Source organism: Panthera uncia, chromosome A2, assembly GCF_023721935.1.
Source record: "Panthera uncia isolate 11264 chromosome A2, Puncia_PCG_1.0, whole genome shotgun sequence".
NCBI classification, from domain to species: Eukaryota; Metazoa; Chordata; class Mammalia; order Carnivora; family Felidae; genus Panthera; species Panthera uncia.
The window spans coordinates 156,739,387-156,765,657 of record NC_064816.1 but is presented as its reverse complement, the minus strand read 5'-3'; the positions used below and the strand labels follow the sequence as shown (position 1 = coordinate 156,765,657).

Below are 26,271 nucleotides of genomic sequence, written 5' to 3'. Positions count from 1 at the left end.
GCCAACTGGACCCAACAATACTTTAGAATAATTATTCAGTACGATCCATGGGATTTATACCTGGGATGCAGGCCTTGTTCCATATCCACAAACCAATCAATGTGATACATCACATCAATAAAAGAAAGGAAAACAGTCACATGACCCTCTCAATAGATGCAGAGAAAACATTTGACACAATACAGCATCCTTTCTTTATAAGAACCCTCAGGAAAGTAGGGATAGAAGAATCATACCTCAAGATCATAAAAGCCATATACAAAAGACCCACTGCTGATATCATCCTCAATGGTGAAAAACTGAGAGCTTTCTCCCTAAGGTCAGGAGAAGGGCAAGGATGTCCACTATTGCTAGTGTTATTCAACACAGTATTGGAAGCCCTAACCTTAGCAATCAGACAACACAAAGGAATAAAAGGCATCCAAATTGGCAAGGAGGAAATCAAACTTTCACTCTTTGCAGATGATATGATACTCTATATGGAAAACCCAAAAGATTCCTCCAAAGAATTCTTAGGACTTATCTATGAATTCAAAAGTCACGTTTCTCAGGATCCACATAAGAGTGAAACCATATGGTATCTGTCTTTCTCTGTATGGCTTATTTCACTTAGCCTCACACTCTCCAGTTCCATCCTGAGAAACGTAACAGAAACCCATGGGGGAGGGGAAGGAAAAAAAAAAAAAGAGGTTAGAGTGGGAGAGAGCCAAAGCATAAGAGACTGTTAAAAACTGAGAACAAACTGAGGGTTGATGGGGGGTGGGAGGGAGGGTAGGGTGGGTGATGGGTATTGAGGAGGGCACCTTTTGGGATGAGCACTGGGTGTTGTATGGAAACCAATTTGACAGGAAATTTCATATATTAAAAATAAATAAATAAATAAATAAACATAAAACAAAGTCACAGGATATAAAATCAATGCACAGAAATCGATTGCATATCTATACACCAGTTATGAAGCAACAGAAAGAGAAATCAAGGAATCGATCCCATTTACAATTGCACCAAAACCCATAAAATACCTAGGAATAAATCTAACCAAAGAGGTGATAAATCTATACACTGAAAATTATAGAAAGCTTATGAAAGAAATTGAAGAAGACACAAAAAATGGAAAAATATTCCATGTTCATGCATTGGAAGAACAAATATTGTTAAAATGTTGATAGTACCCCAACAATCTACATATTCAATGCAATCCCTAACAAAATAACACAAGCATTTTTACAAAGCTGGAACAAACAATCCTAAAATGTGTATGGAAACATAAAAGACCCCGAATAGCCAAAGCAATCTTGAGAAAGAAAAGCAAAGCTGGAAGAATCACAATTCCAGATTTCAAGATGTATTATAAAACTGTAATAATCAAGACAGTATGATACTGGCACAAAACAGACACTTAGATTAATGGAATAGAATAGAGAACCCAGAAATGAACCCACAAACATACGGCCAACCAATATTTTACAAAGTAGGAAAGAATACGCAGTGGAATAAGGACAGTCTCCTCAGGAAATGGTGTTGGGGAAACTGGACAGCGACATCCAGAAGAATGAACGTGGACCACTTTTATACATCATACACAAAAATAAACTCAATACGGATGAAAGACCTAAACATAAGACAGGGAGCCATCAAAATCCTAGAGGAAAAAGCAGTCAAAAACCTCTTTGAACTTGGCCGCAGCAACTTCTTACTCAATGTGTCTCTGGAGGCAGGGAAACAAAAACAAAAATAAACTATTGGGGCCTCACCAAGATAAAAAGCTTCTGCACGGCAAAGAAAACAATCAGCGAAACTAAAAGGCAACTGACAAAATGGGTGAGGATATTTGTAAATGACATATCAGATAAAGGGTTAGGATCCAAAACGTATAAAGAACTTATCAAACTCAACACCCAAAAAAGAAATAATTCACTGAAGAAATGGGAAAAAGACATGAATAGACACTTTTCTAAAGAAGACATCTAAAAAGGGGTGCCTGCATGGCTCAGTTGGTTAAGCATCCGACTTTGGTTCAGGTCATGATTTCATGGTTCATGAGTTTGACCCCCGTGTCAGGCTCTGTCCTGACAGTTCAGAACCAGGAGCCCTCTTCAGATTCTGTGTCTGCCTCTCTGTCTTTGCTCCTCCCCTGCTCACACTCTCTCTCAATCTCTCTCTCTGAAATAAATATACGTTAAAAATTGTTTAAAAGAAGACATCCAGATGGATAACAAATGGAAAAATGCTCCACATTACTCATTATCAGTGAAATGCAAACCAAAACCACAATGAAATACCACCTGACACCAGTCACAATGGCTAAAATTAATAACTCAGGCAACAGATGTTGGTGAGGATGAGGAGAAAGAAGATCCCTTTTGCACTGCTGGTGGGAATGTGAGCTGGTGTAGCTACTTGGAAAACAGTATGGAGGTTCCTCAAAAAATTAAAAGTAGAACTACCCTATGACCTAGCAATTGCACTACTAGGTATTTATCCTAGGGATAAATTTCAGACACATGCACCCTAATGTTCATAGCAGCACTATCGACAATAGACAAAGTATGGAAAGAGTCCAAATGTCCACCCACCAACAGATGAATGGGTAAAGAAGATGTATGTATACACAATGGAGTGCTGCCCAGTGATCAAAAGGAATGAAATCTTGCCATTTGCAGCAACATGGTTGGAATTAGAGGGTATTATGCTAAGTGAAATTAGTCAACCAGAGAAAGACAAATATCATATGACTTCACTCATATGTGGAATTTAAGATATAAAACAGATGAACATAAGGGAAGGGAAGCAAAAAATAATATAAAAACAGGGAGAGGGACAAAACCTAAGAGACTCTTAAATATGGAGAACAAACAGAGGGTTTCTGGAGGGGTTGTGGATGGGGGGATGGGCTGAATGGGTAAAGGGCATTAAGGAAGACACTTGTTGGGATGAGCACTGGGTGTTATATATAGGAGATGAGTCACTGGATTCTATTCCTGAAATAATTATTGTACTATATGCTAACTAAGGAATGAAAATTTTAAAAAGAAGTAATAATTTTCAAAAAAAAAAAAGGAAATAGTCACTCAGATTGAGATAGATTTGGTTTCACTGTAGAATGTGCATACACTTTGCATCTACTGTTTTCATTATTGGAATTTTAGCCAAAGTTCCATTATGAATTTAACATCCTACTGTATTATAACCTTCTGTGAGCAAATATTTAAACAAAGAGACACACACACCTCCCAATAAAAAGTAAATACAGGTTTAATCTGAAAAAAATGTCTTTAACTGCAGCGATTCTTTCCTGTGTAAGTACATTCAATTATTATCACCTTTGCATTCAGGTTAATGCTGTAGATGAGGCAAAGCCAAAGGTTCTACTCCTGAGAAGCACTAGGGAGATGAGAGTCCCACGTGAAATACCCTGAGAGGGGCACCTGAGGGGTTCAGTCAAGTAAGTGTCCATCTTCAGCTCAGGTGATGATCGCACAGTTCATGAGTATGAGCCCTGCATGGGCTCTGTGCTGAGGGCTTGGAGCCTGGAGCTTGCTTCAGATTCTGTGTCTCCCTCTCTCCCTGCCCCTCCCCAACTCATGCTCTGTCTCTGTCTCTCTCTCTCTCTCTCTCTCTCTCAAAACTAAAATAAACATTAAAAAATATTGAAATACCTTGAGAGCAGTGATGCCCATTTGTCCCCCATGGTAGAATGCAGGTAGAAAGTCCTTGATAGATATTACACATGGTGGTTAATACAATAGGAGAATGACATGTGCGACACATTCACTTCTCTCCAGCTTTAAGAGTTTATATCTATGTATCCATTCATTAACATTCATTGATTGTTTTACTTCAGGGTAGATTTTATACCATAATACTACAATGAGAATCTAAGAGCACCTGGCTGGCTCAGTCGGTTGAGTGACTGACTTTTGATTTCAGCTCAGGTCATGATCACACCATTGGTGGGCTGGAGCCCCACATCGGGCTCTACGCTGACAGCTTGGAGCCTGCTTGGGATTCTCTCCCTCCCTCTCTTTCTGCCCCTCCCCTGCTTGTGCTCACTCTCCTTTCCTCTGTTTCAAAGTAAATAAATAAACAAAACAACAACAAAAGAGTACGCTGAGAATTTAGAGATAAGTAAAACAAAGTCCCTTTGGAGACTGGCTTCACTCACTCAGCATAAAAACTTTGAGAATCATCCATGTGGTGTGTGTCCATAGCTTGTCCTCTTTCATTGCTGACTAGGATTCCATCTTATGGATGCACCACAGTTTATCACTTCTTTTTTATTTAGTCTTATGCCCATAATTGACTGCTCTTATCTCATTGCATTGGCTAAAATGTCTATCATGATGTTGAATAGTAAAGGATGGACATGGCTTGCTTTGTTCCTAAATATATCTTCAGTGATTCCCAGTTAAGTAAGGGAGATACTGGATTACAGTAGTTTGTATTTGTATACACAAATTTGTATTTGTGTGTGTATAAATATTTTAAACAAGTATTCTCCACTTTTTATAAAAGTTTTTAAAATTTATTTTGAGAAAGAGAGAGAGAGAGGGAGAGCGAGCATGTGTGAGCAGGGGAGTGGCAGAGAGAGGAAGAGAGAATCCCAAGCAGGCTCCACACTGTCCCAAAGAGTCAGATGCGCTGCTCAATCCCAAGAACTGTGAGATCATGACCTGAGCCGAAATTGAGTCAGACATGTAACCAACTGACCCACCCAGGTGCCCCTGTCTACTCTTTTCTTGAGTGAATAGCTATTATATTATTTATCATGAATAGCTGTTAAATTTTGTCAAAGGCTTTCACAAATCATCTATGGAAATAACCTTATGATTATTTTTCCTTAAGTCTATTGATAAGGTGAATGACATTAATAGATTTTCCAATAACGAATCAATTTTTCATTTATGTTTAAGAATGTGGTGGAGTCTATTTGCTAGTATTTTATTTGGTATTTTTGTTTTGATACTCATGACAGATATTGGTTTATAGTATCATCTTTTTGTATGGTCTTTATCAAGCTTAGGTATCAATGCTATACTTCTTTTGAAAAAGCAGTTAGGGAAATTTCCCTTCATTTCCAATGTTCTGCAACAATTTTTTTTTTTAATTTTTTTTTCAACATTTTTTAATTTATTTTTGGGACAGAGAGAGACAAAGCATGAACGGGGGAGGGGCAGAGAGAGAGGGAGACACAGAATCGGAAACAGGCTCCAGGCTCCGAGCCATCAGCCCAGAGCCTGACGTGGGGCTCGAACTCACGGACCGCGAGATCGTGACCTGGCTGAAGTCGGACGCTTAACCGACTGCGCCACCCAGGCGCCCCTTGTTCTGCAACAATTTAAAGAGCACTGGGACTATCTGAATGTTGAAGGTTCAGAAGAACTCCCATGCAAAACCATCTGGCCTTGGTACTTACTTTGTGGTATGGTCCCTGAATGGCTTTCTCAATCTCGTCCATGTAAATTGGTCTATTTCACCTTCATCTGTCTAGTGGAAATGGTTTTGCTAATCTGTATTTCCCCAGGAAAGTTATCCCCTTCATCCAGATCTTGACATTTATTTGCAAAGAAGTCTTAAATTTTAAAAATTTCTTCTGATTTAGTTGTCACTACCTCTTATCATATTGAAAATTTTATTTGTGTCCCTTTCCCCTTTTCTTATCCAAAAAGATAATGAGTAGTTTAATTTTTTTCAACAAACCAGAGTTTTAATTTATTAATTAGGCCCTGTATGTTTTATTCACCACCACATTAATTTTTGTTTTTATCTTTATTATTTCCATACTTTCTTTTAGTTTACTTCCTTTTCATGGGTATTGTTTGGTGTGGGAATTGAATTTATTAATTTTCATTCTTTTATTCTTATTGGAGAAGTTTTGGGTGTGCTTCATTTTCCTTCCCTCATTTCTTTGTTTTTTGAAAATGTTTATTTATTTATTTTAAAGTGTACTTATTCATATTGAGAAAGTAGAGAGAGTATGAGTGGGAGAGGGGCAGAGAGAGAGTGAGACTCAGAATCTGAACAGGCTCCAGGCTCTGATCTGTCAGCACAGAGCCCAACGTGGCCCTTGAATCTATGAAGTGTGAGATCATGACCTGAGCTGAAGTCAGACACTTAATCCACTGAGCCACCCAGGTACCCCAAGCAATGTCAAGATTTAAACACTTTACAGAATCTCAAACATTTACTGATGTCAGGCACTGCATTTTACAGGGGAAGCACTTGGATTCACCCCATATATGGCAGTGAGTAAATAATTGCTGACCTGTAACTATACACTACGAGTTATGCATTCCAGCCCAGTGATCTTTCTCAAAATTGTCATCAATATTCCAGCTATAATGAACAGCAATCTACAGAACAAACTGCACATTCTAACGAGAAAGCAGTAAAACAAGTTGCACACTCTGTACAATGGACACAATAACAGAACAGGGAATTTGGCGAACAAATGAATACAAAATAAAATAAAGACGAATGTTTTGATTAGGCCTTGTTTTAGGCCATTTGCTTCAGCTGAGTAACGTCTCTGAATTTGCACGTACTTCACAAAATCTCTTTTGAAATCCTTGAACCTTTCCTCTGACCACACAGGTCCACATTCTGACGCTGTTACTAGGCTGTAGAGCCCATTGGTGTAGGGGTCACCCCTTTTCTCCAACACCAGGTACTCAATCACATCCATTAGCTCCCTCACTTGGCCATCCCGCTCACTCCCTGTAGCACAGTTGTTAAAGGCACACACTCTGCCCCCACATGCTGCCACCACCTTGCACAGGGCTTTATTATCTGTGTCGCGGATGTAATCTGTCACGGATTCTCCCTCCAGGTCTTCCTTGTGGGTGAAGAGGACAATTGTGTGTCTCATGGCATCTTCTCCAAAGATCTCCTTCACCCTCTGCACAGCCTGCTGGTCCTGGTCAGTGAATCGGCCCAGCTGGGCCACCAGGAGCAGCACATGGGGTCCTGGTGCAGAGAGTAAGTAGCATCTCCACACCTCTTTGTACAAGGAATCAGAGTGGTCCTTCCCAGAAAACATATCCGGTGTGTCAATAATGACCATCTCCCTCCCTCCCCAGCTTCCCTGATGTTTACTGCAAGTCTTAGTGATGGACTGGGCACTCAGCCGCGATTCAAATGCTTGCATCCTGAGGATGCTGTTCCCTGTAGCACTTTTGCCGGTTCCTGTTTTGCCCACCAGCATGATTCTCAGCTCTGATCCTCTGGCACGTTGGCTCTTCATACATGGTTCTGTAGAGCAAGTTTACAGTGTCATGAATATACTGCTTATGCCAATGGAATATTTTTAACAATGGGAGATATTCCCACCTTATGGGCAAAGAGAATCTTCCAATACATTGTATTGATAAAACAGAAGCTAACTCCATTATCAAATAAAACAAACAATGATTTTTAAAACATCTCAGTTTCTTTAGGAATGCCACGTTGGATCTTAGAAAAACATACTCAGGGGACGAGACAGATTTAGAAACATATGGGGCACCTGGGTGGCTCAGTTTGTTAAGTGTCCGACTTCAGCTCAAGTCGTGATCTTGCAGTCTGTGAGTTCAAGCCCGGCATCGGACTTTGTGCTGACAACTCAGAGCCTGGAGCCTGCTTCGGATTCTGTGTCTCCTTCAGTCTTTGCCCCCGCCCACCGCACCCCTGCTCACGCTCTGTCTTTCTCTCAAAAATGAATAAATGTTAAAAAAAAGAAAAGAAACATATCTTGTCATGCAAGGCTTGCCCAAATCACCTAGTTCTGGCTGTCTAAAGTACACATTTTCTGAAGATCAGAGATGTGTAGTCAAGACTGTGAGTTCCATCTCACAGTCAGTTAAGTAACTTGACTCCGTTCCAAGGTCAGAGATGGTTCTTCTGACTTCTCTGGGCTGGGGTGTGTTCTTGACCACTAGTGAAATGGCTGGACCAGGGAAATACTGGAATGAGCAGCATAAAATTTTTCTCTCTAATGAAGAAGCATCTGATAGCTTATGCTTTGCTTAGAGAGGGTAGAATGATTTTTATATAAAATAGGCAGAAAATATGGTAAAATAATCACACACACACAAGAATTCACATTCTTACCAGAATGACTGCATTCCTGTTGATCCATTGCTGTTCCTGAGGGACAGAGAGGCCAGAGACCAATAATATATATATTATATATAAATATTATTATAAATATATATTATATATGTTTATAAATATTATATATACAATGTATATGTGTATAATATATGTTATATTATACATTTATATTTATACATTTATATACTTACATTTATATTTACGTTTTTAGTTTATTAGTTCTGCATCATGAAAGACTCTTGTATTCCAAGAGCACTGTCATACCCATGGCTCGTTTGTTTACTCATAGCTGATGGGGGAGATAATTAATCTGTCTTACAGAGAAATAGAGTCCCTTGCCCAAAGTCACCCAGTGAGTTGAAAAGTGGGTTTAGTTTGTAAGACCTACCTGCTCCTGGTCTCCACATCTACCTCTTCTCTACTTCCTCCATCCTCCCAAGACCTCCTGCCCCTCCTGCTCTCTTTGGCCTCACCCTTTCCCTCTCTCATCTTCCTCTCTAAATCTGCCTTCCCCAGATGTGAGGTTCAGTCTTTTCTTTCCTTCTCTCCTTTCCCCACCTTGCTCCCTTCTTCCCTACCTCTCCTCTCTCTCCAACCCCACCACTCTGCCTTGCAGTCCTTGCAAGAGACTCCATGAATCAAGTATACTATCTTTGAATCCAGAAATACATTTCATTCAATCCATCAATTACTTGCATTTTCTTCTTTCCTCAACAGCATGAAGAAGCCCTGGGGTCTATCCCTTTTCCTATACATTGCTTTGTTTCATCAGATAGTTTTTCTCTTTTGCTTAAAGAGCTCTTTTTCTCACAGCATATACCAAAGTGACAAGGCACAGAAAACTCATGAGCACATGGGAATGTCCAAATTCTTTTCACTGACTTTATGTTAAGGAAGCTCTGTTTGCCAGTAACATGTAAACTAAACTATACGATGTTTACAGTTCCTGTAAACTGACCAAACTTCAGGCAAAGCAGTCACTCTAAATTGTTTCCCTTAAAATCAGGAAAATTGTTCTTAAAAAATTTTTTTTTCAAGCATAGCCTGGGAAGTAGAAATCAACACTGAGGAGCTTTTCGTGAATGTGAGCTTATCTGATTTACTGTAAAAAAAAAAAAAAACCACAACCAAACAACAAACAACAAAAACAAAAACCCAGATGACTCCTTGTTAAAACCTGTGACTTGCCAGCTCAGCTCAAAGAGAAGAAAATAAAACAAAAGCGCAGTCTATCTTCTTCCTCTTCTCAATCTCCAGAGACTCCCTGCTGCAAAAGAGCCCCACCATGCGCCTGTGTCTGACATTCTCATTTATGCCGAATGCACACAATAAACAGTTAAAATAGGAAATTTTAATCAGTAGTTACTTGCTATCAGGTGGACCGTGTTTTCTTGCCAGTAGTGGAACACCAGTGTTCGAATGATTTCAGCTGGACAGGAAAGTAAGGCAGGACTGCCTGCGGCAGATTTGATCCCTTCTCTGCAGGGCTGTGTCCTCACTGTTTCAAGTTTGCCCAAGTGCAAAGCCCCGCCCCTTGCGGAAGTTAAGCCTCTTTCTCACTGGTGGCAGCGACTGTTCTAAAGGCAAGTGTGGACTGGGGAGGACAAGAGCATGGAAGGGGCACCTCTAATGGGGTGCTGTGCAGAGACGGAAGTTTGCAGGAAGAGGAACCTGAGAGAAGCCCACTTCCTGAGTCAGACTGGAAGTTAGCAGTCATTAACTCTTAGAGCATTTTGAAATAACCCACTCATGGCTTTCCTGGCACCCTGGCTTTTCATTTCTGTCCAGGTCTGTAATTTCAGGGGACGCACTTCTGGGGATCAAAGATCTAGTCGTGTCTACAGTAATAATTCGAGTGTGGACATTCAGGAAGAACAAACCAAAGAGTTAAAGTTGAAATTGTTCAAATGCTCTTTCTTCTTATTTATGTGGCAGCCATCACAGCAGGGGAGAGAGAATATGGAGTTTACATTGCCTTCACCTCAGATTTGCAGTAACCTCATGTGGCTTTCTCTCCCAACCCACTGATGAGGAATAGTCCCACAACCCTGGCCTCACTACAGTAAGGCTGGGAAATGCAGTGGAGCCGTGGGATTTGGGTGAACATCACTACCTTGCTACACACGCTATTATTACTTTTTATTCTTCCAGATTCGTTTCTATGCAGTTCCTTAAGTGTGCTAAAGAACAATACAATGTGGGTAACTCCTGCTTAATATCAGTAATCTATTTCTAAAAATAAGATATTCTGTGTCAAAACAGTAACAGAGACCTATTTCCTATTGTTTTATATGTAAAACAAATATAATGTAAATATAATACATCAAGCCAAAGCCTATCAATTTTCTAAATCATATATAAAATTCAGTAAAGCACTTATATATAATTTAAAAAAATAATAAAGACTTGGGGGCACCTGGGTGACCCAGTCAGTTAAGCATCCGGTTCCTGGTTTTGGCTCAGGTCATGATCTCACGGGGAGATGGGGAGATACTGGTCAAAGGTAAAAGGCTTCAGTTATAAGATGACTAAGTCCCGGGGTCTAAGGTACAGCATGATAACTATAGTTATAATTCTGGATTGTACCTTTGAAAGTTGTTGAGACAGCAGATCTGAAGCAACCTCAGCACACTCATAAAGAAGTGCAGTGGGAGTGCATGAGGTGAACTAGCAAAGGCGGGGGTGGGGAGTGTGGAACAATCCATACCTGTCGTTGGTTGCTGACTTCCAAAGTTTCATGGAAGTGATGAGTGCAAAGCAAAACAAAGGAAAGACACAATACAACAAACATACAAACAAAGAAACAAACAAACAAGAACTCCCAATTTGGATCTTTTAAAAGAGGTTAGATTTAGAGGGTTGTCCATTGAAAAGTGTGAAGAATTGTTAGCTTAACATAGCACAGGATTTGCTGCCAAGGAACTGGTTTGAACTGATGCCCAAAGTTTTAAGAAGGGTCAGTCTCATAGTATAAAAATTAATGACTAGGGGCACCTGGGTGCCTCAGTTGGTTAAGCATCCCACTTCAGTACAGGTCATGATCTTGTGGTCCATGGGTTCCAGCCCCGTGTCATGCTCTGTGCTGACAGCTCAGAGTCTGGAGCCTGCTTCAGATTCTGTGACCCTCTCTCTCTCCCCCTTCCCCCTCAAAAATAAATATTCAAAAAATTTTTTTTTAATTAATGACTAAACTTTTAAATTAAAAAATTTTAGGGGCACCTGGGTGGCTCAGTTGGTTGAGTGTCCGACTCTTGATTTCAGCTCAGGTCATGATCCCAGGGTCATGTGATCAAGCCTCCCTTCAGGCTCTGTGCTGTGTGTGGAGGCTGCTTGGGATTCTCTCTCTCTCTCTCTCTCTCTCTCTCTCTCTCTCTCTCTTCTTTCTCTTTCTCCCTCTGCCCCTGTCCCCTGCTCTCTCTCCCTAAACATTTTTTAATGTTTCATTTTATATTTTGAGAGAAAGAGAGAGAGAGAGACAGAGACAGAGCATGAGCAGGGGAGGGGCAGAGAGATGGAGACAGAATCCGAGGCAGGCTCCAGGCTCTGAGCTGTCAGCACAGAGCCCTACATGGGGCCCGAACCCATGAGCAGTGAGATCATGACCTAAGCAGAAGTCGGACACTCAAATGACTGAACCACCCAGGCACCACCAAAAAAAAATTTTTTTTAAATAAATTTTAAGTCATACAAAAGACATTAACAGAAGCATTCAATTAGATTATGGGATTACCAGCAGTATCTCATCACCAAGGGTGTATGCTGGCAAGTGAGGGAATGCAAAGAGATGTCCATTTTGAATTTTATTCCATTGCTTTGTCTATGATCTGATAGGATGGATCACAATCATCCCCTTCCAGAGCATCAAGTACCATGACTTGAAGACAGTTCTCAGTTCCTTGGAATGGGACACAGACAAGTCTCAGGCATGGGTCATTCTGCTCTCTCCTATACCAGTTCACCCCCACACCATCTCAATCACTCTGAACAACCACTGTGACTGCTCTTTGACCTCCCTCCCCTCTCAGTGATTAAAGCTGACCAATAATCCCTTTAAATTCTGGACTTTACCTCAGTGTGAGGAACTAGGGAATTGAAACAACCAGGTCAAGAGTGCTGTCACCTTGGCAAAGGAGTGGAGGAGCTATCTTTGATGTTCCAGCCCCAGCACGCACAGCATGGAGAAGAACCTCGTAACACGGTTGACAATGAAGAAGTCACAACCATGTGGCTCTCATCTAGCTGTATCCCAGCTCCCTGAAGCCATTCCAGTCACACCAATTGAAGTCCCAGTCTTCATGGAGGAGAAACATGTGCCCTCTGTCTCCTCCTGAATTGCTGGCACACGAAATCATGAGCTTAATAAAATTGTTGTTTTATGGCACTGAGTTTTGGAGTGGTTTGTTATACAGCAAGAGAGAGTTAGGTCATCCATATAGATTCTTAGAAGTGGCATTGCTAGACAATTGGTACATGTACTTGTAATTTTGATAGATATTACTGGATTGCCTATAACAAAATGTTAACCAAATTGCATACATCAGCATTTTATTATTTCCCCATATCCGTGCTCATAATTTTGTCTGCCAATCTAATAAGTGAAAAATTGTATCTTAGTGTGATGTCCTCTTTTTAAAAATTTCTTCTTAATTTTTATTTTTAGAGAGATAGAGTGCATAAACGGGGGAGAAGAGCAGAGAGGGAGAGAAAGAATCTTTTTTTATTTTTTAAATATAATTTATTGTCAAATTGGCTTACGTACAACACCCAGTGTTCATCCCAACAAGTGCCCTCCTCAATGCCCATTACCCATTTTCCCTCTCCCTCACTCCCCCATCCACCCTTAGTTTGTTCTCTATATTTAAGAGCCTCTTGTGGTTTGCCTCCCTCCCTCCCTGTTTGTAAGTATTTTTTCCCCTTCCCTTCCCCCATGGTCTTCTGTTAAGCTTCTCAAGATCCACACATGAATGAAAACATATGATATCTGTCTTTCTTCGACTGACTTATTTCACTCAGCATAATACCTTCTAGTTCCATCCATGTTGTTGCAAATGCATGATTTTATTCTTTCTCATTGCCAAGTAACATTCCATTGTATATATAAACCACATCTTCTTTATCCATTCATTAGTTGATGGACATTTAGGCTCTTTCCATAATTTGGCTATTGTTGAAAGCGCTGCTATAAACATTGGGGTACACATCCCCCTCTGCATCAGCACTTCTGTATCCCTTGGGTAAATTCCAAGTAGTGCTATTGCTGGGTCATAGGGTAGTTCTATTTTTTATTTTTTTTGAGGAACCTCCATACTGTTTTCCAGAGCGGCTGCACCAGTTTGCATTCCCACCAACAGTGCAAGACGGTTCCCCTTGAGAGAGAGAATATTAAGCAGGCTTCACACCCAGCACAGAGCCTGATGTAAGGCTTGATCCGACGACCCTGAGATCATGACCTGAGCCAAAATCAAGAGTTGGATGCTCAACTGGGTCAGCCACTCAGGTGCCCCTTAATGTGATTTTTATATGCGTTACTCAATATGAATGTGGATGAAAATTTTTCATATGTGTAAGAATTGTCGTTTTCTTTATTGACTACTGTCTTATATATTTGTTGCCCATGTTTGAATTCTGTTGTTAAACGTTTTGATATTGATTTGTAGAAGTTCTTTATGGGGCCCCAAATGATCATTTTACCTCTTCCTCTTGGATTTTCTTTTTAACTTCCAATTTTGTTCACTTTTATCATGGCTGGTATCTAGAAGAATGCCAAATAATCACAATGATAGTAGGCCTCCTTGTTTTATTCCTAACTTTTGTGGAAATACTTCAGTGTTTCTCATTAAACAATATGTTTTGAGGTTCAGATGGAAAATTTTATTATGCTAAAAAAATAACCAGTTATTAGATGTTGAATTTTATCAAATTACCTTTCAATAGCTAAAGGGATTATCAGATTACGTGGCCCCATGGCTTTATAATACATTAAATTATATGAAAATATTTCCCAATATTAAACCTTCTTTGCATTCCACTTAAGGTATTGCTGGATTCTATTTGCTAATAGCTACTTTAGGCTGTCTTTCCAGCTCACCGGCTGCTCCTTTGCCCTGGTTCCAGCTGTATCAGGTTTTGGGCTTCCCTCTTCCTTCCAAACATGACAGCCATCTTGTTTTTCTGAACAGTTTATGCCATTCCAGAGGAATTATCGTTCTATCTTTTAAGAGAATAATATTTTTACCATCACTATCTTTCCCCCATCACTACCTCCTTTCTTAGGCAAACCTGACATTGAACAAAAATTTTAGCATTATGAGTGTTATTAAGGGGAATGCAAGGTAGCTTGGGAGCATGTAAGAGAGAAGCTAAACTGGGGGGAGAGGGGTAATCAGAAAAGAGTTCTTAGAATTAACATCACATGAGCTGAAGTTGAAGAGTGAGTAGAAACTAGAGGGATTGAAAGAAAAAGAAACAGGGTATTCCAAGGCAAGTGACAGCATGGCATTCTCCCGGATATTCAAAGGAAGCCAGGATGTCTAGAACCCAGAGACAGGAAGTCAGACTGTGTGGTAATGAGGCTGGAGTTTGAGGTAGAAGATTCAATTCATATGGGGACTTGTCATCAAGTTTGGATCCTGAATATTCTCCTACGAAAAATGGAAAATCACTCCAGGATTGTTTTAATCAGGCCACAGTCAGATGTGTGTGACTGTTGGCTGTGTGAAGAATAGATTCAAAAACCTGTCCCTCGTTGTGTGTTCCATGATCTGCATTTGGGTGTTCTTATTGGGGTCCTCCTTCACTTCCTCTGCCTTGCTACATCCCACCCTCTTAGTGCACCAAAACAGAACAGTTATGGTTAAGGCAAACTGGAGAGAAGCCCTGGATGTGACCTGGGAGGTGAGCACATGGAGTCTTTGCCCCAATATGTCTCCTGACACCTTCCCCTGTACTCAGGATCCTGTCCGCCCTTTATTTCCTCACCAACAACTTCTGCACAAAAGCTTTTCATGTTTACTTCTAATTCATTCTGAGTTCAACTGTGTCTTGAAAAGAACTTGGTTTCAAGGTGTTTTTGCCAAGGCTGAAAAATAACTTTTCTGGTTTAGTGAAAGGAAACCACAAACACCAAAGCTGCTGCTTCTGAGGCAAACTCTGTGCTCTGAGGGGGTGGAGAACCATCTTATCTGGTGTCATCTGAAGGAACTGAAATTCCCCTCTGTCCAAACACACACCTGCAACCCACTACTCTTGAGATATCGTTCTTCTCTTATGAGTAAAGGTTTTCTCCAGGATAGGGTGAAGCAAACGAAACAACACATGGGGAGAGATTCAGAAGGTCAAAAGAGCCAAATACAGATCAAAGCAGAGTTAAAGATTCAAATCCTCAGACACCAGCTAGAAGGTTTGTTTGGTATAGTCTGTGACCCATAGCACTGGAGAGGCAGCATCTCTTTTGTTTGTTTTAATTTGAGAGACGGAGAGGAGAGGAGAAGAGAGGAGAGGAGAGGGAGGGGAGGGGAGGGGAGGGGAGGAGAGAGGAGAGGACAGGGGCAGAGCAGAGCGCGGGAATCTTAAGCAGGCTTCATGCTCAGTGCAAAGCCTGATGTGGGGCTTGACCCCATCACCCTGGGATCATGACCTGAGCAAAAATCAAGCGTTGGACGTTCAGTGGAATGAGCCACCCAGGTGCCCCAGATGGGCAGCATCTTACAAAAAAGATGAGCTGTGCAAGTCTAACTTGCTATCTTGGGTCTGAATATTATCCACTGAAATTGTAGACATTGATCTATTTGGCCTATTTCTAACTTGCCCTCTCCCTCCTTGCCCCAAACAATTCCCTCCTCCAACATTTTTCACTTCCCAGAGTGCATCAGCGATCACATGTGGCCAAAACACATCTTCCAATGTGGTCATTGACCTACAGTGATGGCCTACAGTGATAATGGTTTCTTGTGCAACAGATACATGGTAAATCTGAATTGCATAATCTTGACATTGTAAATGTGGATTAAATTAAAGAAGTGAAACCAGAACAAGGAAGTTCCTTCTATCTTCTTTCTTTTCTCTCCCTTCTCTCATTCCTCTTACTCCCCAACCCCTATGTCACCCACTGTTGCCTGCCACTCTCTCTCCCACCTCACTGCATTTCTCTCTTGCACAGTGTACTAGTGCCTTAGCCCCTATATCAGGGAATCTAAGTCCCCCACCTTTCTAGAACACCCTTCCCCTTAATCCTGGCTTGTAGTCTTGACAGGTTCCAGAACAGATGGGTCCTGGTGCTCACAAAGATTAGAGAGAGGCATAGACTCTTCTGGAAAGGCTATTCCAAGGCTCTGCCCAAACTGCTCCTCAGATAGTACCCCAACCAAAATACATAACACACACACTCACACACACACACACACACACACACACACACACATGGTGGCCAGCACCTGACCCATTCCCAACCTTTACTTTTAGGTTTTATCCTTTCTGAGTGAGCTCCTCTACGGAGGAATTTTCTTCAAAGGCTACTTTAATCTGGAGACTAAGCAATGATTTCTTTTCCAAGAGATGGAGGAAATTGCAGGACGCAGGCAGGCCATTAGGCTAGGGTGCTCAGAGGTGGTTGCAGAGTCCCTTTTTCCTGTAAGTGTGACCCACTGGCCACTAGAAACACTCTCACACGACGACAGGAATTTGAATTTCAACAAGGAAATTGTGCAGATGCTAACAAAGGGCAGTGTATGAACTCCCAAACCTTTGTTCTCCTGCATGAACATAATGGGACTTTTTCCCTAGTCTTCCTCTGGAATTATCTCTGCCCTTTCCTGCCAATACATCAGGTCTTACCACATTTGAGCGGTGCCATAGTGCTGATTATGACCATGTAGTGACATCAGGAGTCTTCATCATCACAGTGCTGCTGGTTTTCCAGCGTCGGACTTTCCCACTGACATCTCAGCATGTGTGCCTCCCTGCTCACTCTGTATTGTAAGCCCCAGCCCACGCTAACCCATTGGGACTGACTGGATTCGTAGAGAGCCAGGTGGCATGAGGCTCTTACTTCAGGGTGGGCTCAGAGGATTAGTGATTCTTAATGGGAGACCATAAGTAGTGACCAGACCAGGGGTCTGTCAGGGCAATGCCTATAAAAGCCCACTAGCCTTGTCTTCTGGATTCATCAGAGAAGTGTTGAGTTGGAGACATTTCAGGCTAAATTAAGTCAGTTTTGTCTACCTCTTGGCACAAAATAGGCAATTTAACATCTTGTCCTTACACATGTTCTCCATCACTCACCAAAGTTTGCATGACTTTATTAGATATTAAAAACTCAGAAATCACAGAAGTAAAACCAATGAATTGCCAAAGTGATAATTAGTACAAGGTTATTGTGCACAAGTGCAAACCACGAACACTCACACCAAATGTGGGATGAGGCTCCGGGGTGTGTGGTTGTAAAGTCACTTGTATAGTCAGATGGCAGCGACTGTGTATTCTTCAAGTGGTGGGTTATAATATTAGAATTTTCTTAAATGGTAGGAAACTGGTAACTGGTTCCCTAATACCGGTTTTAGGTAACAGTTTAAGTTTTGCTTTTGATTTCCAGAGGCAGAAGCAAGAAATGACCCAGGTCAAGTAGTCTTGCAAAAGTTTTATTTGTATGACTAACCTGCTTTTTTTTTTTTTTTTTTTAGCTTCGTTCAGCGAATTTTTTAGCTTCGTTCAGTGACATCTGTTTTCTATTTAAATAATCCAGTGGGGTTTTTGTTCGTGTGCATATCCAGGAAGTCTGTGTATATACATTTGATGTCAGTCCATTTCTCAGAACTGCCTCAAATTATAAGAACAAGACTGTTTACTGTAAATTTACCAGTATGTGCTGCAACACTGCCTTCTATCTCCACACCATCATTTCTTACCTCATGCCTGCCAACTGTGGCCTTTGCTGTCACACAATGCTGTGGTCCCTCCCAGGACAAAGCTGGAATGTTGGGCCCATGTCCCCAGCCCTGTATGCAGAATGGCGTGGAGAGGGGGCAGGGGGGGACAAGGAGAGATCTCACTGCCCAGACCTCTCTGAGCCCTCATGATAGGCTGACAAGGATGAAGCAAGGGCATTTTCCTCTCAGTCTCAAACCCACATCAGGCCTCCTGCAGAAAGGGCAGAGCCATGAGAATTGTTGACTCTTGTGAGCAAACAAGAGACCACAGAGTTGGAACAAGGTTTTCTGCCCTTACTCTGCCTTCCGGCCTGAGCTGAAGGTGTGGGCTAGAAAGAACAGATCCTGAGTTGTGGGCAAGCATGCCGAACAGCTGAGCTGAATTTGGGACATGTGCACCATCAACAGTTCTGTGATAGTATTTGGGGTGGAATCTGTCAAGTTTCTGGGAGATTCCTGCTTACTGGAAGTTTGGGAAACAACTTTTTCTTTGATATGTTTTTGTTCCTGCTCTTGTTGAACCATTTGCAATTGCCCTTTTCATGTTGCATTTGATCTTCATGAAATGACACAACACAAAAGGGGGCAAATACCTAATTAATAAAACCCCAAATGAGTGATTGCTCAGAGCAGGAAACCGAAGCATCAGAGCAGATTCATAGAGGAGATGCTGTTGAGGGGAGAGGGGGAAGATTTAAAAAGTTGGCTCTCAAGTCCACATAAATAATGCACCCTTAGACTGAGGCCAGAATCATAAACTAGTGAGGCGGCCAAGTACATCAGCAGTCCGTCTGGGTACTGTCCTGCATAAGCACCAGACCTCTTTGTGCTTGTGGTTAAAACCATGCAGCTATAAGCTCTCCATCAAACTTATCTCTTCTCGCTGGGGTTCCCTTTTCCATTTTTGAATGCCTTAGTTAGATTTTCCTTTGTGGTGAAGAAACCCTAAAATATGTCCTTCATTGCAGATAGACAGATAGCAAATTTCTTCCAATCGGTGTAATTGCCAGGTATCTTCACCTTGAAACTTTTATTAAGTTCCTTCACCATTTTATTTATAATTATTTTACACACCTCCACCATATTCTTTCCTACACGCCTCTGAACACGCCACATGGTGAATACCCACCCCTAAAATCTAGTCCCCAGAATTGGCCGTATACTTTTACATGTTTCCTGTTCAATTTGGAGAGTTTGGAGTATTATTTCCTGTTGGATCCTGGACTTCTGTTAATAAAGTCTGAGTTAAAGGGGCTTCTTTTTGGTGACTGCTTTTTTTTGCCCATTGGATATTCTTTCCTGCTTTGTCGAAGATTAGTTGGCCATAGATTTGTGGCACTAGTTCTGGGGTTTCTATTCTGTTCCATTGGTCTATGTGTCTGTTTTTGTGCCAATACCATGCTGTCTTGATGATTACAGCTTTGTAGTAGAGGTTAAAGTCTGGGATTGTGATGCCTCCTGCTTTGGTCTTCATCTTCAAAATTACTTTGGCTATTCGGGGTCTTTTGTGGTTCCATACAAATTTTAGGGTTGCTTGTTCTAGCTTCAAGAAGAATGCTGGTGCAATTTTGATTGGGATTGCATTGAATGTGTAGATTGCTTTGGGTAGTATTGACATTTTAACAATATTTATTCTTCCAATCCATGAGCACAGAATGTTTTTCCATCTCTTTATATCTTCTTCAATTTCCTTCATAAGCTTTCTATAGTTTTCAGCATACAGATTTTTACATCTTTGGTTAGGTTTATTCCTAGGTATTTTATGCTTCTTGGTGCAATTGTGAATGGGATCAGTTTCTTTATTTGTCTTTCTGTTGCTTCATTGTTAGTGTATAAGAATGCAACTGATTTCTGTACATTGATTTTGTATCCTGCGACTTTGCTGAATTCATGTATCAGTTCTAGCAGACTTTTGGTGGAGTCTATCAGATTGTCCATGCATAATATCATGTCATCTGCAAAAAGTGAAAGCTTGACTTCATCTTTGCCAATTTTGATGCCTTTGATTTCCTTTTGTTGTCTGAGTGCTGATGTTAGAACTTCCAACACTATGTTAAACAACAGTGTTGAGAGTGGACATCCCTGTTGTGTTGCTGATCTCAGGGAAAAAGGTCTCAGTTTTTCCCCATTGAAGATGATGTTAGCTGTGGGCTTTTCATAAATGGCTTTTATGATGTTTAAGTATGTTCCTTCTATCCCGACTTTATTGAGGGTTTTTATTAAGAAACGATGCTGAATTTTGTCAAATGCTTTTTCTGCATAGGTTGACAGGATCATATGGTTCTTCTCTTTTCTTTTATTAACGTGATGTATCACATTGATTGATTTGCGAATGTTGAACTAGCCCTGCAGTCCAGGAATGAGTCCCACTTGATCATGGTGAATAATTCTTTTTATATGCTGTTGAATTTGATTTGCTAGTATCTTATTGAGAATTTTTGCATCCATATTCATGAGAGATATTGGCCTGTAGTTCTCTATTTTTACTGGGTCTCTGTCTGGTTTAGGAATCAAAGTAATGCTGGCTTCATAGAATGAGTCTGGAAGTTTTCCTTCCCTTTCTATTTTTTGGAAGAGCTTGAGAAGGATAGGTATTGTCTCTGCTTTAAATGTCTGGTAGAATTCCCCTGGGAAGCCATCTGGTCCTGCACTCTTATTTGTTGGGAGATTTTTGATAACTGATTCAATTTCTTCGCTGGTTATGGGTCTGTTAAAGCTTTCTATTTCTTCCTGATTGAGTTTTGGAAGTGTGTGGGTGTTTAGGAATTTGTCCATTTCTTCCAGGTTGTCCAGTTTGTTGGCATATAATTTTTCATAGTATTCCCTGATAATTGCTTGTATTTGTGAGGGATTGGTTGTAATAATTCCATTTTCGTTCATGATTTTATCTATTTGGGTCATCTCCCTTTTCTTTTTGAGAAGCCTGGCTAGAGGTTTATCAATTTTGTTTATTTTTTCAAAAAACCAACTGTTGGTTTCATTGATCTGCTCTACAGTTTTTTTAGTTTCTATATTGTTTATTTCTGCTCTGATCTTTATTATTTCTCTTCTTCTGCTGGGTTTGGGGTGTCTTTTGTGCTCTGCTTCTATTTCCTTTAGGTGTGCTGTTAGATTTTGTATTTGGGATTTTTCTTGTTTCTTGAGATAGGCCTGGATTGCAATGTATTTTCCTCTCAGGACTGCCTTCGTTGCATCCCAAAGCATTTGGATTGTTGTATTTTCATTTTCATTTGTTTCCATATATTTTTTAATTTCTTCTCGAATTGCCTGGTTAACCCATTCATTCTTTAGTAGGGTGTTCTTTAACCTCCACGCTTTTGGAGGTTTTCCAGACTTTTTCCTGTGGTTGATTTCAAGTTTCATAGCATTGTGGTCTGAAAGTATGCATGGTATGATCTCAATTCTTGTATACTTATGAAGGGCTGTTTTGTGACCCAGTATGTGATCTGTCTTGGAGAAAGTTCCGTGTGCATTTGAGAAGAAAGTATATTCTGTTGCTTTGGGATGCAGAGTTCTAAATATAAGTGTCAAGTCCATCTGATCCAATGTATCATTCAGGGCCCTTGTTTCTTTATTGATCCTGTGTCTAGATGATCTATCCATTGTTGTAAGTGGAGTATTAAAGTCTCCCGCAATTACCACATTCTTGTCAATAAGGTTGCTTATGTTTGTGAGTAATTGTTTTATATATTTGGAGGCTTCCATATTCGGTGCATAGACATTTATAATTGTTAGCTCTTCCTGATGGATAGACCCTGTAATTATTATACAATGCCCTTCTTCATCTCTTGTTATAGACTTTAATTTAAAGTCTAGTTTGTCTGATATAAGTATGGCTACTCCAGTTTTCTTTTGACTTCCAGTAGCATGGTAGATAGTTCTCCATCCCCTCACTTTCAGTCTGAAGGTGTCCTCAGGTCTAAAATGAGTCTCTTGTAGACAGAAAATAGATGGGTCTTGTTTTTTTTATCGATTCTGATACCCTATGTCTTTTGGTTGGCACATTTAGTCCATTTACATTCAGTGTTATTATAGAAAGATATAGGTTTAGGGTCATTGTGATGTCCATAGGTTTCATGCTTGTAGCAATGTCTCTGGTACTTTGTCTCACAGGATCCCCCTTAGGATCTCTTGTAGGGCTGGTTTAGTGGTGATGAATTCCTTCAGTTTTTGTTTGTTTGGAAAGGCCTTTATCTCTCCTTCTATTCTAAGTGACAGACTTGCTGGATAAAGGATTCTCAGCTGCATATTTTTCTGTTCAACACATTGAAGATTTCCTGCCATTCCTTTCTGGCCTGACAAGTTTCAGTAGAGAGATCTGTCACTAGTGTTATCAGTCTCCCTTTATATGTTAAAGCATGTTTATCCCTAGCTGCTTTCATAATTTTCTCTTTATCCTTGTATTTTGCCAGTTTCACTATGATATGTTGTGCAGAAGATTGATTCAAATTACATCTGAAGGGAGTTCTCTGTGTCTCTTGGATTTCAATGCCTTTTTCCTTCTCCAGATCAGGGAAGTTCTCAGCTATGATTTCTTCAAATACACCTTCAGCACCTTTCCCTCTTTCTTCCTCCTCTGGAATCCCAATTATGAGTAAATTATTTCTTTTTATTGTATCACTTAGTTCTCTAATTCTCCCCTCATACTCCTGGATTTTTTTATCTCTCTTTTTCTCAGTTTCCTCTTTTTCCATAATTTTATCTTCTAATTCACGTATTCTCTCCTCTGCCTCTTCAATCCGAGCTGTGGTCGCCTCTATATTATTCTGCAGCTCATTTATAGCATTTTTAGCTCCTCCTGACTGTTTCTTAGTCCCTTGATCTCTGTAGCAATAGATTCTCTGCTGTCCTCTATACTGTTTTCAAGCTCAGTGATTAATTTTATGACTATTATTTTAAATTCATTTTCTGTTATATTGTTTAAATCATTTTTGATCAGTTTGTTAGCTGTTGCTACTTCTTGGAGTTTCTTTTGAGGGGAATTCTTCTGTTTCATCATTTTGGATAGTCCCTGGAGTGGCACGGAACTGCAGGGCTCTTCCCCTGTGCTGTCCGGGGTAACTTGCATTGGTGGGTGGGGCTGCAGTCCGACCTGATGTCTGCCCCCAGCCCACCGCTGGAGCCACAGTCAGACTGGTGTGTGCCTTCTCTTCCCTTCTCCCAGGGGTGGGACTCACTGTGGGGTGGGGTGGCCCCTGTTTGGGCTATTTGCACACTGCCAGGCTTGCTTCCATGGGATCTGGTGTATTAGCCAGGGTGGTGCACAGGGGCAGGAGAGGCAGCCTCAGCTCGCTTTTCCTTCAGTGGTCCACTTCAAGAGGGGCCCTGCAGCATCAGGAGGGAGGCAGACCCATCGGAGGGATGGATCCGCAGAAGCACAGCATTGGGTGTTTGCGTGGTGCAAGCTAGTTCCGCGATGGGAACTGGTTCCCTTTGGGATTTTGGCTGGGAGATGGGTGAGGGAGATGGCACGTCCCAGCGCCTTTGTTCCTTGCCAAGGTGAACTCTGCCCTCCGGGGCTCAACAACTCTCCCTCCCGCTCTCCGAGCAGAGCTGTTGACTTATAACCTTCCAGATGTTAAGTCCCGCTGACTCTCAGAACACACTAGGTCCGGCCCCTCTGCTTTTGCAAGCCAGACTAGGGGGCTCTGCCTTGCAGGACTGGCTGCCCCTCCACCACCCTGGCTCCCTCCTGCCAGTCCGTGTAGCGCTCACCGCCTCTCCGCCCTTCCTACCCTCTTCCGTGGGCCTCTTGTCTACGCTTGTCTCCAGAGAATCCGTTCTGCTAGTCTTCTGGTGGTTTTCTGGGTTATTTAGGCCAATGTGGGTGGAATCTAAGTGATTAGCTGGACACGGTGAGCCCAGCATCCTCTTATGCTGCCATGTTTGCTAACTCTCCTGGTGACTGCTTTTTGCACCACAGGCTCATAGTGAGTTTGAGCTCCACTAAAAGCTCCAGATTTTTCTATTTAGAATGTCTCCAGTCTGGTCTTCTAGAATTTATTTTTAGAAGAACTATCATTTAACAATTTTCAAAATAATTATCTAGCTAGTTTTAGTGCAGGGTTCTAGCTTATCATTTCATTTCCTGGCCATGGGAAGTCCCATGGAAAATATTATTTAGAATAATAGTTTTATCTCTGAAGAATGAAGAGTACATATGAGAAAGAGCAGCTGGGACTGTATCACCTCCATAACTAACTGCCTAATCTTAATATGTCATTCAAGCCTTATTTTTCTAATATTTTTAATAGATTTTATTACCTATTTGCATAGTATCACAGGGATCTTGGAAGAATAATTAAAACAAAGGAGATAGATAATTTTCAAAAATATGAATTGTTGGGGCACCTGGCTGGCTCAATTGGAAGAGCATGGGACTTTTGATCTTGGGGTTGTGAGTTTGAGCCCCATGTTGGATATACAGATTACTAAAAAATAAACTTAAAAAGCAACTCAAAAGAATTGAATAAAATAAGAACAATGTTTAAAAAAATATGAGTTATGGGGCAACTGGTTGGCTCCGTTGGTTAAGTGTCTGACTCTTGATTTTGGCTCAGGTCATGATCTCCCAGTTCCTGAGTTTGAGCCTAACATCTGTGCTGACCATATGGAGCCTGCTTGGGATTCTCTCTCCCTATCTCTGTCTCTGTGTCTCTCTCTCAAAATAAATAAATAAACTTAAAAAAATATGAACTGCATCATGGAAGAGAAGTAGGAAGGTGGTAAAGATGGCAGTGACATTGCTGATATTCATTATCATTATCACCATCTGGTGCAACATGGTAATTTGTGGATTCCAACCCACCCCCACCCCTCAAAGCAATCCAAAATAGAAAGGATTTTGTACAATTATGGACCATTTTAGGAAATAGAATACTATTGATGATAGAATAGGACGTTGTAGAATGTGTCCTCTGGCTTTGAGGTGAGAACTCCCACATCTTGGGCTGTAATCAGGAGCACCCCATGGGGAAACTCTCCAGAAACTCTGGTTTATCTTTTCATATTCCTTTCTGTGCTTCTGTTCCTGATGGTAGTGACTCATTTCTCACTCCCCTTCCCTAAAGCCACGAGCTCATGAGCTTCTTGTGGTATCTGGGTTTTCAAAAAGAGAGGGGATGGAACCATGCTGATGTCTTTTTTTTTAAATTTTTTAAATCTTTATTTATTTTTAAGAAAGAGAGAGAGAGAGACAAAGTGTGAGAAGGGGAGGAACAGAGAGAGAGGGAGACACAGAATCGAAAGCAGGCTCCAAGCTCTGAGCTGTCAGCACAGAGCCCAATGTGAGGCTCAAACTAACAAACCACAAATTCATGACTTGAGCCGAAGTCAGACACTTAACTGACTGAGGCACCTAGGTTCCCCAATGCTGGTGTCTTTTCAGCACACCTGAGAAAGCCTTCTGACAAATGAGGTGGTTCTGGAAGATAGAGGGAGCCTGGTCCTGAGGATCTGAGGCTTTGGTCAGAAAATACTTGGATTTTCGGATGAGGAGAGACCTTGACACATCTACTCCCCTGAGACTCCTGGGGGAACTAGGGCAGTGGGAGGTGACTTTGTGCAGGGGAAGGGGACTGTGTGCTCACAGAAGGGTCCTGCTTAGACTGTGGGCAGGAGGGACGGGGCGTGCATGCAGTGGGATAGCTCAATGAAGACGACGCATTCTCAAGACCGGAAGTTCTCACCTTACATTTTTTTGCATGTGGATGCCCTTTGCTGGTGAGTGGATCTCGTAAAGAGACCAAGGCCGAGGCCATGGTGTCCAACACAAAACAGAACTTTTAATCATGTTGCTTCTGCAGCAGCCAGCAGAGTCACACCCTTATTTCTCAGACGGGTTTGGCTCCATCCATGCTATCCTCTCCCTTCCCTTCCTGTTTTATCCTATTGGATGGTATTTCACTGTGCAGCTCTTAATGGAACACCTTCTATGCATCCAGCTCTGTGAAGTAGTGTTTATAAGAGAAGATCTCAGTCTTCTTGGGTGGGTGAGTCTCACACACATGACATAAATGGAGGCTGAAACACAGAAGCAATACATTTAAGGATCTAGAGTGTATGAAGCATAAATCAAGGGTTCAGGGAGGGTAGGGGAGGAAATCTGGTAGCCGCCAGTATTACAGGGGGTGGGGGCGGGGTTAAGATCAATGATAGTCTTTGAGTGGCTGGTCACCCAGGGAATCTCAGACTTGAATAGCCCTTCTTTTTCTTTCCTGGACTCACCCTGCCCTGGTCCTGGAGGGAGAACACTGTA

The 26,271-nt window shown here is 41.3% G+C and overlaps 2 protein-coding genes across 2 annotated transcripts in view; one reads left to right on the top strand and one right to left on the bottom strand.

The window, feature by feature from the left end:
- Window positions 1–26,271, top strand: part of LOC125930498 (uncharacterized) — a 61,431-nt gene that overhangs the window by 21,559 nt on the left and 13,601 nt on the right. Inside the window, 1 exon segment of the mRNA XM_049642315.1 lies at window positions 6,830–6,978. Coding sequence (XP_049498272.1) covers window positions 6,830–6,978 — 149 coding nt within the window.
- On the bottom strand, window positions 5,704–9,938 carry LOC125930296 (GTPase IMAP family member 2-like). The gene is made up of 3 exons (XM_049642095.1): window positions 9,458–9,938; window positions 8,089–8,124; window positions 5,704–7,251 (listed from the first exon to the last, which is right to left on the bottom strand). The coding sequence occupies exons 2-3, from the start codon at window positions 8,114–8,116 to the stop codon at window positions 6,272–6,274; spliced, it is 1,008 nt and encodes a 335-aa protein (XP_049498052.1). The 5' UTR covers window positions 8,117–8,124; window positions 9,458–9,938; the 3' UTR covers window positions 5,704–6,271.